At 42.2% G+C, this 16,103-nt stretch overlaps 2 protein-coding genes across 2 annotated transcripts; one reads left to right on the top strand and one right to left on the bottom strand.

Annotated features, from left to right (window-relative positions):
- The first annotated feature begins 597 nt into the window (after nucleotides 1-597).
- POLR3F (polymerase (RNA) III (DNA directed) polypeptide F, 39 kDa) lies at nucleotides 598-9,631 on the top strand. The gene is made up of 8 exons (XM_009576669.1): nucleotides 598-711; nucleotides 2,738-2,805; nucleotides 3,846-3,913; nucleotides 4,700-4,812; nucleotides 6,782-6,925; nucleotides 7,690-7,797; nucleotides 8,525-8,716; nucleotides 9,315-9,631. The coding sequence occupies exons 1-8, from the start codon at nucleotides 655-657 to the stop codon at nucleotides 9,390-9,392; spliced, it is 828 nt and encodes a 275-aa protein (XP_009574964.1). The 5' UTR covers nucleotides 598-654; the 3' UTR covers nucleotides 9,393-9,631.
- A 4,430-nt stretch (nucleotides 9,632-14,061) lies between these two features.
- Nucleotides 14,062-14,981, bottom strand: RBBP9 (retinoblastoma binding protein 9; the record flags this gene model as incomplete). Its single annotated transcript, XM_009576671.1, is given in 2 exon segments — nucleotides 14,062-14,389; nucleotides 14,871-14,981. Coding segments are annotated over 2 exon segments (439 nt in total), but the record flags the coding sequence as incomplete, so codon positions are not given.
- Nucleotides 14,982-16,103: the final 1,122 nt, after the last annotated feature.

Here is a 16,103-nt window from a genome sequence, read left to right as displayed (position 1 = left end):
CGGGGGGCGTTGGTCGCGGCCCGGGTGGTGGCCGGGAAATGGGCCTTGCAGGAGGGGTTGCTGCTGATGGGGGCACTGTGCGTTTTGTGCTGGGGCTGGGAGGTGCTTCGGTAGCAGTGAGCGATGGGGTCAGGTTACCTTCGGCTGCCCTGGTGTCTTTCTGCTTTCAGAAAGGGGAATTGTGGCTTTTCTGCATTAAGTCATTTTTTTTCTAAAAGGTATTTACATCATTATTTGTGTTTTCTGACTAGCTAGCAATTCCTTCCCATCAGAACTTTTTGTACAATGAAACCGTACAGGGAGCTCTAAATTCATGTTGTTAATAATGAGAGCAACATAAAAGTAAAGTGGAACACGATGTTCAGTGTTGTCACAAAGAGCAAAGGTAGTTTGTCCAGCAATTGCAAAAACATATTTATCAGCACAGGGAGTAGATGCTAAGTTCCCTCAATAGATACGGCCAAGAAGCAGTTCATGGGTACTTTTCCCCTGAGTTGTTCTTTTCCCTCTCTTTCATTCTGACTCTAATACTGTTTGGATTTGGGTTTGGATGCAATAGAACATGATTTTAAACATGGTTTTCTCCTCCCCAGGATTATTGAGCTGTGTCATCAGTTCCCTCACGGTATCACAGACCAGGTGATTCAAAATGATATGCCTCACATGGAAGCCCAGCAGCGAGCCATGGCGATCAACAGGCTGCTCTCGATGGTAGGGTGATCTCAGCTTCCTCATGTTACTTCAGCCAGCCTGGGGCCCTCTTCATACACACAGTCTGCATGGTAGCAACCTGTTGGGCAGGGCTAGCAAATGAATCCTTTTGGATTTAGCAGCATTTGCCATAATGTACAGTTGCCATACTAACTTTTGGTTGCCATAAGCACTTATGATTGCCAAAACCAATTAAAACATACCTCAACTTACTCTTTCCATTCTGTAATACAAAGTTGACACGATTTTGTATATCTACATGGATTTCTAGCTGAGGAAGCTACCACTGAGAAATACCACGTTTGTTTTTTTGATGTGTCTATAGTTCTTTGGTCTTCTTTTCCCTGTGTATTACTCTGTAAAGCAGAATGTGATACAATGGTCTAATGTAACAGTCGGGTGCAAGTGTATGGTGCAGCAGGTGTAAAGATGGCCACAGATGATAACCACAAGGCTCATTAATGATGGGGAATGAATTAGCTAGAGATAAAAGAAGGGATGTTAGCCCATGCTCTTATATGTGAAGGTCTTTTCTGAACCCCTCACAAAATCCCAAAGTCGTGGATTACTCTGATAATATGCAGGTGACACATCTCAAGGAATTTTTTTTGCATCTTCTGTAAATTTACCCACATCTCACTTTACTGTGTCAGGAGTCAGCCTGAGATAAGAGTGAGGGTCACAGTGAACTACTTCTGCCATGTGTTCAGGAATAGATAGTAGCTGTTTAGTCTTGTTGGTTCAGTGTGGCATAAACTTGAGTATCAGCTAAATGTTCAAGGTCTTTAAAGATCAAAATTCCTTTCGGTTCCGTAGCTAGCTGCTTCATGGGGGTGTGAAGTCAGGAAATAAAGCAGACTGAGTGGTGCAGTCAAGAGAGCACTGTTGAAAAGAGGGGCACTTACTTACTTTCTCAGAAAGAAGGATGTTGAAAGTATCCAAACTGAGCAAGGTGGGATGTTTTATGGTTGTTTTTTTTTTTTTTAATAACAGGAACTTCTTCGCTCGGACCATGCTAGGTGGCAGTGGAAGTAATCTAATCTATCTCTTTTTGGTCTTTTTGTTATAGATGTGAGGTTGTGTGTTCAATAACTTTTGAAAGGGCTGGCCAAATTTCACAGTGAGGCTTCAAAGATAGTTAAGTCTCTAGAATTTGTTTAAAATAGATGCCTCGGGAGTGGGGAGTGTGCGGAGAGGTCTAGTAAGTACCTCAAATACGGGGAAAAACTGCAGTGAGAGCTCAGCCTTAATAAGCATCTCTTCACTTGAGATAAGCTGCGAGTACTTCATCTGTAGAAAAGCATCGAAGGGGATCATCTTGAGGTGTGAGCTCCAATCAACCACATAACACAAATCTGTAAGAAACAAGGCTGTAACTATGGGGAAAGGATTAGCTGGCAATGCAAGAGTGAATGTTAGTTAATGCTGTTATACACAGTTATGCTCTTGGGCTTGTTTAATTGCTTGCCCCTTCAAAATAGGAAGTAAGAATTTGCCTGGCCTAGGCACAAGTGTCAAATGTTTTGTGTGTGTGAGATGCCAGTAATTTGCCTCTGAGAGGCACTGTCGATCCTGGCTGGCAATGATCTCTACTTATTAAAAAATAAACTTTACTACTGGAACTCAGAATTGTTCAAAACTTATTCAGCAGAGCTCCAACATGACTTCTGGGTAGCCAGGCAAACGAGTGTTTTGGTGGAAAGGGAGAGCAAAGTATACAAGAACTTGATGTCCCTCGTGCAATGGTGAAAGTTAGGAGAAATAATAGGAAGTGCATAGATGTTGTGGGAAGGGTCGGGAACTGCATTTGTTACTTCTGATAGCTGATGATAAGTGGATACTTGTAGGGGAAAAAAATACCTTCGAGGGTATTATTGTTTCCAGTGGTTAGAAATGTTAGTTTTCCCTTTTCTTTATTCAGTGGACATGAAATAAGGTTTTTATTTTAGAAATTTAGAAGATTCTTGCCATGTTCTGAAACAAGCTATTTGAAGGAAAGTAAATGCCTTGTGCCCATCTGTCCTAGGGGCAACTGGACCTTCTCAGGAGCAATGCAGGTCTCCTATATAGAATCAAAGAGTCTCAAAATGCAAGGTAAGCCTCGTGTTTGCTAATAAATGATAAATATATTTGGAACACAATTCTGCAACTCACGTGCAGCATTGCTGAGAAGATACCCAGCAATGTAATATGGGTTCTGTAACATGGATGTTACAGAAGATAACTGCTTGTTTCAGGAGGGTACACTTAACTCCCCTGAGCTGATCCTGAAAACTGTTTTTAAGTATAGTGGTTTCTACTGAACAGAGGGTGCCATGGGACTGTAGCTCTAACTTATTAGCAGAGTTCCTGGTCCAGATGACAGCAAAGTGATCTGTGCAAACGTATGTATGTGCTCAGGTGGAATCCAGCTGAAGGCCGACCATACCATCCGCAAACTGTGGTTCTGTGGTCTTCCTTACTGCTCATGTTACAGGATCTGTGCTCATATTTACAGCTGTTCCAGGAGGCCACTTGAACTGCTACGTATGCTCTTTGATTTATTAAAATGTACCTTCAAACCATGTCTTGTGATGCCTATGTAAATCTGAGTAAAAGATGCTTTAGACATACTTCTGGAAAGAAATGTCCTTCAAAATTATCCTCAGTGCAGGCGTGTCATCTTCTCTTTCAAATGCTTTAGAAAAAGATTGCTGAGTTCAGGCTTTCTCAGACCAGTGAAAAGGCATGTTTTAGAGTTGGGAGCACGCTACTATCCCTTTGTAGACATTCTGTCTAGAGACAGATTATCCTAAATTATGCTTCATGCTGTGTTTGACCTTCCACAGTTGTGTTAATACGTGACTCCGAATTCCCCATTGTTAGGACCAGTTGAGAGACTCCTGCTTAGTCACTTTTCTTTCATACTGTGCTCTTTTCTCTTTACTGTGGCTTCTCACTGGCAAGCTTGGCTTGATCCGGAGAGGTTTAGTGTCATGTATTATATTTGCCAATGGCTGGCTTACTGTGTGGGTTTTTTTTTTTTCCTTTGTGCATTGTTTTTTTTCATAGTACTTGTTTTCAGTTTAAAGCAAATCCAACTTCTTTCAAATTTTGGACCTTTCAAAAATCCTGATGTCTGTCTTATTTTACAGTAAAATGAAAGGCTCTGACAATCAAGAGAAGCTGGTTTACCAAATTATAGAAGATGCAGGCAACAAAGGTAGTTTAAATAAATTATAATTGTGAATGGTACTAACTATGTTTACTTATGGAACCATTCCTGTCCAAACTTTTAAATGCTTGTCCAGACAATACAAATATAAAATCTAGAGTCCTCATACCAGGTCTGTAGCTAATGTTCCATGTGTCCACTTTTTAAAAACGAAAGAGGAGATGACATATTTCTTTATTCAAATAACAACCTGTCCTGGTTGACTTTTCTGGGGGGCTCTTTCAGAATATTTGGAATACAAATTACAATTTATCTATGGGACTGTCAAGCTGAGGAATCTGCAGAACACTCAGTACTTAAAAGAAAATGTTATATCTATATATAACAGGTGTACTGCCAGCAGAAACCACTGCTGGGAACTAGGCTTTCTCAGCAGTTGTTGCATACTGTGGTTGAGAGATGGCAGGGAGAACGGGCTGTCATATTTTTGTGGAAGCAAACACTAGTTACCTAAAAACGCAAGAACATTTCTGTGATGTATTCATGTTGGCAGTGAAGTGGGGTTCACTTGTAAGAGCTCTTGGAAGAGAGGTAAAAGGCAGAAGGACAGTGTGGTGGTTGTAGTATGCATTTCTTGTTTTGCCAGTTGTTTTTTTGTTCCATCCCCTTCTGTTCCTTCCCTCCCTTTTGCCAGGAGTGGTAGGATCGAGGAACACATCCTATGGTTGGCAAGCGAGTTAAGCAATGTTGTGATGTGACTTTTGGTTTGTGAATATGCACAGAAACAAATGGTTTCTTCTATTCATTCCTATTCACTTCTCTGTTTTAAAACAGGTATTTGGAGCAGGGACATTAGATACAAAAGTAATTTGCCTTTAACGGAGATCAACAAGATACTGAAAAACTTGGAAAGCAAGAAACTAATTAAAGCAGTTAAATCTGTGGCAGTGAGTATTTTATGACTTTTTTTAAAACTATTTCAAACGTTTGCTGCATGCTGTGTGTGTTTGAACAGGAGAGTGGGAGCAGAGAAATCTCGTTCTGCCTCCAGCTTTCTCACTGACTATGCACCAGCATTTGACTCTCTGCCTTTAGTGTGCAGGTTTGAGGTGCCACAGATGTGAGAGGCTATAATATTTAATATTTAAATAATCAACATACTACTGACAAACTGATTAACTGATTAATAATCTAATTAATAAACACATCACTATTAATATACAGTTCTATCACTCGTCCCACCGCTACTAATTAACACACCATTACTATCAAATTGCAGTTTTAGTTCTCTTAATTCTTTATTGCACACAACTGTTGTTATAGTTCTGTTACCCTTCACAAACCTCTCACACAGCTTACTACTAATCTGCAGTTCTGTCACCATTTTCTCTGCGCTCCCATACCTGGTCTTTAGGACATAAACCTGGGGCATACCAATGGGCTTGGGTCCACAGGTCAGCTTCTCTGCTGTCCGTAGGCATCCACGCTCCTGCTGTCTGCAGATCCTGCCCTCTCTTTTTTTGTTTCTTAACTCTCTTTTCCACCACCTTTTTCTCCTTTCTCCACTCAGTCTCCACCCAAATAAGCAACCTGCCCGTAATTACTTTTTCTCCATTGGTCCCAACGTTGCTGTACCACAATTAAGTATTTCTGATACTGAAGCAATCTCAACCTTTTATATGGGACTAGTGATATGGTTACCTAGCTGCAAGTGGTTCTTCTCCCCCAGAGATCCTGAAACTCCCTTCAGTTATCTGGTTCGTAGTGGATTTGTATTGTTTACTTTAAACAATTTCTGAGACATTTGATTCTGTTTTAGTCTTGGTTCCTCTACTTTGTTCCAGTTACTCAAGTACTTTCTTATCTTGCGTGCAAACAGTCCACGTACTAATGTAGGGCTTAGCCTTTTCCATGCTTTTTCTCCCTCTGTTGTAATGCTCATGCAGCATCCTGCTGTCCCTTGCCTGCTTGATTACAAATCATTGGTATTAGCATGTTCCTTGGACATTCTCTTGGTTTCCTGCAGAGATTCTATCTTGTTGCAGGGCCTGGTACACCAGGAAGACCACTTGTTTGTGAAGTCTTGTAAGTTTTATGTTGTGTGCCTTTTCTATGTGCCAGTCTCATCGGCACCATGGAGGCAATACCTTGGCTTGCGTGTGTGCATTTTTGCGGGGGGCAAGGAGGGAATGAGAGGTGAGGGTAGTTTCCTAAATAAAAATACAATGGAGATAAAGAAGTTGGACATAGAGGAGCAGCTTTTCCATGTTTTTGTGAGAGACGCTGGCTTCATCTAGTCGTACAGGGGACGTAACACTGCAAAAATTGCTTCAGTGGTTGCCGAGTAGTCTTTTGGACAACCATCGTCCTTCAGCTGTCTGACTACTAAGATCAGGACTGAAGCAGCATTCCCATTTGCCCCGTCTAGGTGCGGCAGTAAGGAGTGGGCTTGCAAGGGCTAACTTTAACTGCAGGGTTTAATTATGTAAGGGTCCTCCTATCATCAGCATGGCTTGTCTCTTGCAGAAACAGTTGTAAGCCTCTGTTAAGTTTGTCTTTGCTGTCTTCTAAAGACACTTGCCTGCCCTCCTTTGACTGTGGAGGGGGATCAGAGTCAATAGGTTAAAATTAAACACAGAGATCTTCTTCAGTGAGGTTTGTATTGTGTGCACAGTTAGTAGGATTCTCTCTTCTAACGCTATGTTACAAAATTATGAGGAATCTGAATGTATTGACCTTCTCTTTATCTCCATCTTACCTGTGGGTCAAACATGTTAATGATAGCTTGAGTCAGCTGGATTGCTGTGCCCCAAGTTTTAGGAATAATGAGCTCTCTCTTTTGCAGATATCTTCTTAAATCTTCCTTTCTTATGGAAGACTTTCAGCTGTTAAGAGCTATGCACTTTTCTCTAACAGGCATCCAAGAAGAAGGTGTATATGCTATATAACCTGCAGCCTGACCGGTCAGTGACTGGTGGGGCTTGGTACAGTGACCAAGACTTTGAGTCTGAATTTGTGGAGGTGTTAAATCAACAGTGTTTTAAATTTCTACAGAGTAAGGTGAGTACCTCTACAAAAGTAACCTTCCATTCGTTTTGTGCAAGTAATTATTTTCTTCATAAAACTAGTGACAGGCAAGGCTTAAGTTTTCCATAGTGTTTTCCCTAAGTGTTGGCCGTTGTTACAACTGGATTGGCAAATCTGTACTGGATTGTATTTGTCACAGCAAGTGTGATGGTGTTGCATTTTAATAATGCATATTTTCACACCCTGTACAGGGAGTGAAGCCTTCAGTCTCCAAAGTCCAATGACAAGCTAGGCAGCAAAGTACACAGGAGCAAAAAAGTCACTGTTTTCCCTGCAGAACTCCTAATTTCTGACAGCGTGGAAGGCACTAGGCAGTCAGCTCTACCTAGAAGATAATTTTTTCTAGTATAACTGCAGGAGAAGCCTACTCTCTGTTAAATAAGTCCTATGCAGATTGCATCATTTCTCTATTGCATTAAAATATATTTTAACTGGCACTAGGTACAGCAGAAACTTCTTCTGTGTCAAAAAACCGCCAGATGCTGATATTCTTTCATATTAATCTAAATCACTGTGTAAATTTTGTGTCATATTTAGTGTAAAATTATGTTTGGTTGTGCACTGCATTGTCTCACGTACATCAGTCTTAAGGACATAGCTTTAAATGCTAAATAAAAAAACATGTCCCAGCAATGGTTTGGAAATCAACTTTTATACTTCAGTCTGCCTGAAACTGAACCATGAAGGAGGCTCTTGGCAGTGAGTACTGACTATAACTCATCTTTGCTTTTTCTCAGGCGGAAGCAGCTCGAGAGAGCAAACAGAACCCCATGATACAGAGGAACAGCTCATTTGCCTCATCCCATGAGGTGTGGAAATACATCTGTGAACTGGGTATCAGTAAGGTCAGAATAGATTCATTTTACTACTCTCAAAATTCTCAGTGCATGACTAGCTGCAGGAGTTGGGTCCTGCAAATTTGGTGAGGGTCCGATAAGTGCTACAGTTACTGTATTGGAAGTGGGCTTTGCTGCTTTATTGCTTTTTGACGAGGGTCATTGGTGCTGCATGGGTTTCCGGAGTAGTTTGTACATGAGGGTTTTCAAAGACGTATAAAAGAATTAGCATTCACATTCCTTTTTGTTGATGGGAACTGGAGTAAGTTTTCCTTTAACGATCTCAACCGGTTTATATTTTATAATTTCTCTCAAGTTTGCCTATGCACTTCGAACAGTTCTAGGGGAGGAAAAAAAAAAAAAAGGAGGGAAAAAACCCCCACAATTATTGGTTACCATCAACAGGCATCTCTTCAGTAGTCTGTCTTCTTTCATGATTGTTTTCCTGTAAAACTGGAAATATATCATGCTAGGATGATGTAGACACTTGAGGTGCATAATTTGGTAAGCCAAGGCTAGTGTAATCCAGAAGTGCTTGGGAGGTAGGAGTTATTGGTATTTGCTTTTCTTTTTGTATCTGCACAACCCCATAAAGTGCCCAGCGAGAGTGGTGCCTTTATCTGGGCTCGGTTAGAACTCTTAAGGATTTGTTACTCATGGTGTTTGCTCATTTCCTCCTTGCAGGACTTACTGGCATGCGTCTTTCCTAGTATTTATTTCACAAATTATTTCTTAGGTAGAGTTGTCAATGGAAGACATTGAAACCATTTTAAATACGCTAATATATGATGGAAAAGTGGAGATGACTATTATTGCTGCAAAGGAGGGGACGGTAGGCAGTGTGGATGGACAGATGAAGTTGTACAGAGCCGTTAGTCCTCTCATACAACCCACTGGATTAGTCAGGACGCCATGCGGACTCTGCCCTGTAAGTAACTAATTCTGTATACGAATAGGTGGGTGCATGCAAATTTTGAATACAATTCTGCAAATGGCCAGCCAGCACATTGCCAGGTTACGCCCGTGAGTGATCCGTGTGGCTTTCTACGCTTATGAGTGTTATCCGTGATGCCTTAGCTGTGGCGTAAGAGGCAGGTTCTTTAGTTTAGACCAGGATGTTTCCCACTTACATCCTGTCTCTTTACTGGACTGTATGTGAAAGGCTGCTGTCAAGTGTAGACTGTTCCAAATTATATTATTGTATTATTATTATATTTTATATCCCAAGTTTGCCTATGTTGTTTAACAAGCTAACATTTCTGTCTAGCTTTTGGTCTCTCCTGCTTGGATTGTAAACTGATATGTAGGTAAAACTTGCCAGTGTGTCCATTTGCATCATTTACTACAGTGGGGTCTGTTTTGCTTCTCTTCCTCAGAGCTGGCATAGGACTTCCTAGATTTTGGCCTCTGTTAGACCACTGCTTTTCTACTGGGGAAGGAGCAGAAAACATGCGAGCATGTTACTTCCAGTTAGATCATGCTTGCTGTATATAATTAGTCTACTGACACAGGGCTTTCTTTTGCAGGTTTTTGATGATTGCCATGAAGGTGGTGAGATTTCTCCATCAAACTGTATTTATATGACAGAGTGGCTGGAATTTTAAAGTAAAGGAAAACTGTAAACTGGATTCACACGTCACAGCCAAGGTGACAAAGCAGTTTGCTATTTTTAAAAGTGGACTTCCAAATTTGTGAGCAACTTCAGGACATGGAGTGACTTTGTTTTTAATGAAACATAAAGCAGCGTGTCAGTTGCGTGAGCAGTCCTGTGAGCGGACTGGAAATCAAGTTAGCACTGAAGATCAAGGCTGAAGTGGAAATGTAGATCCATTCTTGTACCAAAAATTGGTTGTGTGACTTGAAAACTGCCATAGAACAGCTGGGTGGTGATGCATCGCTTCCAAGGATTGTGTTGAGTACTCCACAGACACTTATTCTGAATGAGAGAAAATAAGTCATTAGCTGATCAGAAAAACTTGCTAATGAGTGTGGCCAGGAATGAGTTCCCAAACTTTGCTTTCAGACTAATGCCACTGGTGAGTGCTTAAGTCCTAAAGCTGACACTTTTCTCCCATGGTAGCTACCATCCAATTGAAGACTTAAGAATCTGATGTGGGAAAGATCCTAAATAGGTCAAAGAGAACTCACTGATTCTTTATTATCTTTCTTACCTGCTAATTTATCATTAAAACCCTGATTTTTCTCATGTACATCTGTGCTTCATTTCCTCCATTGCTGCCATTGCCTGGTGATGCATCTGTTGTATTTATTCCTTCATGTGACCGCTACAAGATCATCATCAAATATGTTGGTGTGTTCTGGCAGCTGCATCATGTCCACGGGTATGTCAGCTGAAATCTGGGAAGATGTGTTTTCTAGAATAGAAAGAGTTCCTCTGGCCTGATGGTATAGGGAAGATTTTTATAGATTATTCAGGGTTGAAAAAGATGCCAGTTACAGTTGTTTGTACATAAATATGGCCTCTGGCCTTGGTTTGTGATCTGAGAAAGGCATGATATTGGCATATCATCAAAAAGCACAATCTTCTCTTCCTGTGATGTGGAGCCAATTTGTGTTTCTCTTAAGTGACCTCTCTGTCTCCTTCTCTGTGTGACTCTGAACTGATGAACTGGCCATAACGTATAGACTGTGGTGGTGTTGTAAGCCTCATGCCCAGGCTATGCAGGGCCATGGACCTCTTAAGAGAGAGCTATGTCAAGTTTCCTCTGGCTATCGATGTCCATCTGGCAGTATTAGAGGGGTGACACTGTAGGTTCAAATGTAGGTTCAAATCCCACCTGGGAAGTAAACAGATTTTTGTACCAACTATGTTATGCTAATTAGTTACTCAACCTCTTCCTTAGCCTATAATCAAGCAACCTCTAGGGAAAAAGAGTCGGCTCCTTTTTCATGAATGAGAATATTGTGCATATATGGTAGAGCAAGCTCTCCACCATCCAGCATAACAGAGGGCTGGAATGAAGTACTTGCAGGCAGGGTAGTACTAGCAGACACATGAACTGTGCAGAGACAGTCTGGTCCCAGTACAACTTGCTGCTTTTGGCTTAGCCTTGCTGTGTCCAGGCTGGATCTCTACACAACTACTCAGTATCTTCATGATAGCCTCCCACCACTGGGAAACAGCGGGTTAAGCACAACGCTGGACCTGTGGCATCTAGCTATTTTCAAAATTCCCTGTCTGAAAATAAGCCCTCCTGGATACTGTGTTGGGGGGGCAATGGTCAAGCACCTCTGGAACTGAGTTATCAGCATATCAGGTAATCTGACCACGAGTAGTAAACAGTGGGCTAACATAGATTTTGGAAGACAGTTTACCGAATAAGGGGAGGAGACTTTACATCAGCTATTTCAATACTGCCCAGGAGTTTGTACCTTCTAAAAGCACTCTGGATCCCATAGAAGTGTTTAAATCTTGCTCAATTCCTGTTTTCCTACTTACAGCGTGGGTTGTGGACAGAAGGCTAATGGTGGTAAGCGCTGTACAAAGAATTAAAAAAAAAGTTATATAGGGATGGTATAGATACAGAGGCAAAGGCTCCTTGTTTGAGAGTAGGCATGCTGTCTTGGACTGGAGCAAACAACTAGTACTGATAAGCTGGCATGTCCGTGGAAGGAGTTTGATTGTATTAGGTAGTGTGAGCACCCACAGCCGGCTTTTTCTTTTGTTGTAGTGTTGTCTCGAGGTGACAGGGACGCATATCTCTATAGAGGCAGAAGAGCTCTTACAAAAGAGATGTGGGGGTGAAATGATCAGATGTTCGTTCTTTCTCTGCCCCCTTTAACCACCCAGCACACTGAAGCCTGAGGAAAATGCTGCTTGCTTCACTGGGGGTAGCCTTAACCTCAGCTTCAGACATCTGTTATGTGGCCAAAGGTAATTTCATTGAGGTGTGGGGCTGAGGTTGCCTTTGTCTTCCTGTGTTCAAAGAGGACCTAACACAATGGGGTGCTGAATCCAGCTGCTGCAGAGATAACGCATTATTTGCACTCTACTGCAGCTAGAAGATAGCTTTCAGGGAAACAACACGTCTTTATCATGCAGGTATGTCACTTTATGCAGTATAACCATATTCATTGGCAATAAGAAAAAGGAGAGAGCTTTTCATCAGTGAACAGCTTTAGGAAGTAGAGAGCTGGTTTATTAAGCTTTTTAAGTTCTGGCTCATTTGTATTGGGTTTATCTAGTTTAGATGACCTTTGTGATGTCTGAAGCTTCTCAGTGTTGCAGCTGTAATAAGACTTCTCAAATTTTGAAAAAAAACATGCTTATAGAGAGAAGTAAAGCAATTTCACTTTCCTATCTGTAAAATAGAAATCTGTCTGATCTATTTCGAAATGAATTAGAGGAATGATCTTTCTGTCACTCTAGTTCTTCATGAACCTGGCTAATATATCAGCCTGTAATTCTTTTTTAAAAAGGGAGTAAATGCTAAAAGATAACTTTAATAGTCTAGTCTTTTTTTCCTCCCTGAGTTCCTTCAGTCTTTCCTTCTACATGGCAAAGCTGTCCCCTTTACAAACTGGTATGAAATGTAACGTTTTGGGGAAGCTATAATAGCTCCAGTACTGAGTATGAGATCACTTATGTGTAGAAAGCTGAGAGCTAACGTTAACCCTCAAAACATGGATGACCACTTGGAAGCATGATCTGCTCATTTCTTTACACAAGCCTCATACAAGAGGTCACAGTTCAGCCGCTGCAGGACCACGAAGTACCTCCTGGGTCGGAGAGCTCAGCCCAGTTACCGTGAGCCCTGGGGTGTGCAGACCCTGCTGTGACCCTACCAGGCTGTTCTGAGCAGTTCCCTCACTGCTGGTAACCGACTGGACAAAAGCCAGTTGGAGGGTGGTCACACCCAAATGCCATTTTCACATGGAATCAAGCGCAAGATTGCTTTTTATTTCTGAGAGAAACATTAACTACAGTACCAGGCTGTATTGTGAATTGAGGGAGAGTACAGCTAGCAGGTACTGTTTAACATGTCTAGCCTTTACAGTCCGAAGTTTAAAACATTAACATTAATGACAAACTTGAAGCTTTGATGGTGAAAACATTTACGCCGTGGCTGAGTGGCTGATCGGTTTTTCCTGGTTTTGTTTGTTTTTTTTGGTTTTTTTTTTTTTTTATTTACGCTGATTATAACTCTTGCCCCTGTTGGAGGTGTTACGCATGATGGTTGTTCATCTGGTGCTGTTGTTCGAGTGCCATCTTCTGTCTCGTCCTGGTATGGCTACCCTAGGGCTCAGGAAAGAAAAGGGAAAGCTCTTAAACCCTGCTCTGGTTTCTTTTGCCTCCAGAGCAGTTTTGGGGAAGAAACAACAGCTAGTGGGGACAGCTGGGTCTCCTATTGCTACCAAACACTTCATACGTTGAAATAGAGTTTAGACACCTTAAACAGGGCTATCCACCACACACAGAGCACCTTCCCCTTTTGCTTCACATGGCTGGGACTGACTGTCGTTTCACCTGTGAGAAATGGGTAGCCAGGCCCTGAGCTGCGCTGAGCCCAGCTTAGCCTGCAGCCTGGAGGGGACACAAAGGTACTGTGAGAAGCTCCATGGATGGTGTCCAAGTTCTTGTTGAAAATGTTCACTTCCTACCTGAGAAAGTTAATTATTGCACTTTGTGCACTCTTCAGGACATCCTGGGGGGAGTGGGGAGGAGGGGAAGCAGAGCTCAAAGCATTCTCCTCTTTCAGCTGTTAGACAAAACAAGTTGGGGCTTATATATGTAGCCTGTGTTTTTCCACCTCTCTCTTGCTTTTTGAGCAAGCTTGCGATTATTCCAAGAAAATAGGAGAATGGGAAAGCTTTTACTTTAGTTATTTGGTCTAGAAACACAGGGCTTTAGGATTTTGCCCCTCTTGCAAACCCACAATAGTTGCTCAACGTTTTAACTAATCTAATGCTAGCAGGGTGGGCGCAGCATGGCCTTGAAGCCCTGGCTCCTAGTAAGGCACTGTGCTTTGCTTTTGAGATGTGGCAGCGTGAGGAAGATGTAAAATGAAGGATAAAGTAGCAACTCCAGGACGTTAACAACAGTAGTAAAGTAATTTGAATTTTATACACTTTAGCATATAAGCATAGGTAGCATTCTTCTACTTTTATATTCCCACTGAATTTGTGATCTTTCTGCTCGTGTTCAGATTTTACACAAGCAAATTTAACCCCCGCAGAGCACACAACTTGCCTTATGTTAGGAAGCTGGGAAGGCAATATTAATGTTCAGCTCAGACACCATCTCATTTTGCTTTATTTTGGACCTGGAACATTGCTCTCCACCATTAGTTGCTTCAGTAGAAAATACACCTTTTCTGTCTGGGGAAGAAGGAATGAATGGCTCTTGGTTAAAGCAGTTTCCTCAAGCATTCCCTGGATAATGCCAATCTCCCTGTGAAATTCAGTATTCTGAAAATAGCTCTTATCTGTTTGCTTACACAGTTCTGCTCCATATTTGTCAGCCAATTCCTTCTGTCCTTTCCACGGAAGGGAAGAAGGGCTGCTGATGGATCCAAACTCTACAATAGCCCAATGGCAGTTTCACTGGATCTTCTTCCACTGCCAGGGTCTGTTGTAGTGTCTTAAGGGGCACAGAGAACAAAGTTGAAAACCTTGTCTTTCTCAATGGTTTGTTTAACTTCTTGCTATTTCTAGTGTTAACAAACTCTTAGCACAGACTGCGAACTGGGAGCAGTCACAGATTTTTACAGGTGCTTGAAAGCTGAGAAGAGATTGCCTTTTTTTTTTTTATAGCCAAGCATTCCACCATAGATTGTGCAGTAACATTTAAAACATTTATATTCCTAATTGCTTAGTATATGTCAAAGTTGGCCACATTTCCTATGCATGGTTTTAACAAAACCTTCATATAGCTAAGAAAAGCGTAAGATGTGTCCCACATAGCTCATAGAGTAGAAAGAAAGAACATCACCCTGAGGTTGGTCACAACAGAGAGCCTCTACAGGCAATCTAAGCTCCACTGTTTGGCCAGCTTTTATGTTTCTTGTGCTAGTTAACTGGCAGGAGGCAATGCCACCTGGATCAGTAGATCTCCATACCACTGGCTCTCTTGGGGTTTTTTATCTGTCATATCAGAGGTGTAGGCAGACACCAACATGATAAATGGGTGAGTTCTGACATACCTCAGAAAAACAGGACCCTGGGCATCAAACCTGCATGGAGGACCACACTCCTGCACAGCATTTCAAACATGTTGCTCCTGTTGTTTTAAGCTGAGTGTTACCAAGCAACTTCAGAACGAACTTCAGGCTTTTTTCTAATCAATCAATTACTTTAAGAAAAATACAAAATATTCAAAACATAGATTTCTGTTGCATTTAGAAGAGAGAAAACAGAAAAAACCCTAAAACTTGACAGTGCATGGATGAGCGAACTTGGTCACAGGGCATTAATTTCCTTTAAGCAAAAATGGAGTGATGCTCACATAGAAGCCTGGGGAATATTTATAGGCTGACCACTACATGAATTTAAGGCAAACACCCAAACTGTCAGAAGTGAGTCGAGATGTTTCACTACACCACCTTTGCCCCTAGAAGCACGTGTACGAGTCTGCAGCTTTCAGAGATGGATTCGCATGCATGCATTAAGATAGGACAAATCCTACTTACACTGAAGCTGCAGTGGAGGATTCATGTCACTGGTCTCACCAGAAACAGGCTTTGCCTCTTCAGCTTCAGAAGAGACTGTGGGAAGCAACAAGAGAAGGAAGCAATGGAAGAGGGACCATAGTTGCCTAGTTTCAAGGCACAGACAAGTTTGTGGGGCAAGTCAGACTTGATCAAACCTCTACCACACATTCACAGGCAGCACGTTGCATTTCTGGATATTGTGGCCATCCCCAGATCTCTCCTCACCAGAGAGTCTGGGCACTGGCGTTTTCCCAGCAGGCTGGGGTACAAGTTTCCTCATGGAGCAATGAACCACTGTGGCCTCGAGCCAGCCAGGAGGGTAAAGCTGGCTCTCACGTCTTTTCTGGGAAGAGCGAGGGAGGAAAATCCAATTTACCTCAGGGATCAGGTATATTTGACAGCAAATGCCAGAACCAGGTATGTGAATGGCAGGAGATGTGCTGTCAAAGGGTGCGTGTCCTTAGGGCAAACCAAACCAGGCAAACGTTGTGTGGGTCCTTTTCAGTTTCCAGCCATGCCTGCCCCCGGCTCACCCCCCCCAGCCGGCCAACCCTGCCTCGTCGCAGGCCCCGGGGCAGCCTACCGGCTTGGCCTGCTGCGCTTCCCTGAGCCAACGTGCCTGGGGAACGTGACCCTGGCCTGACG

Source organism: Fulmarus glacialis, unplaced genomic scaffold (assembly GCF_000690835.1).
Source record: "Fulmarus glacialis isolate BGI_N327 unplaced genomic scaffold, ASM69083v1 scaffold18044, whole genome shotgun sequence".
Taxonomy (NCBI): Eukaryota; Metazoa; Chordata; class Aves; order Procellariiformes; family Procellariidae; genus Fulmarus; species Fulmarus glacialis.
The sequence above is the reverse complement of the archived record's forward strand: the minus strand, read 5'-3'. Positions and strand labels throughout refer to the sequence as shown.

Coding starts and splice junctions, on each gene's coding strand:
- POLR3F (XM_009576669.1), top strand. CDS start 655: ATGCCTCACATGGAAGCCCAGCAGCGAGCCATGGCGATCAACAGGCTG. Junction 3,914..4,699: donor AGAAGATGCAGGCAACAAAG/GTAGTTTAAATA, acceptor GTTTTAAAACAG/GTATTTGGAGCAGGGACATT. Junction 7,798..8,524: donor GTGAACTGGGTATCAGTAAG/GTCAGAATAGAT, acceptor ATTATTTCTTAG/GTAGAGTTGTCAATGGAAGA.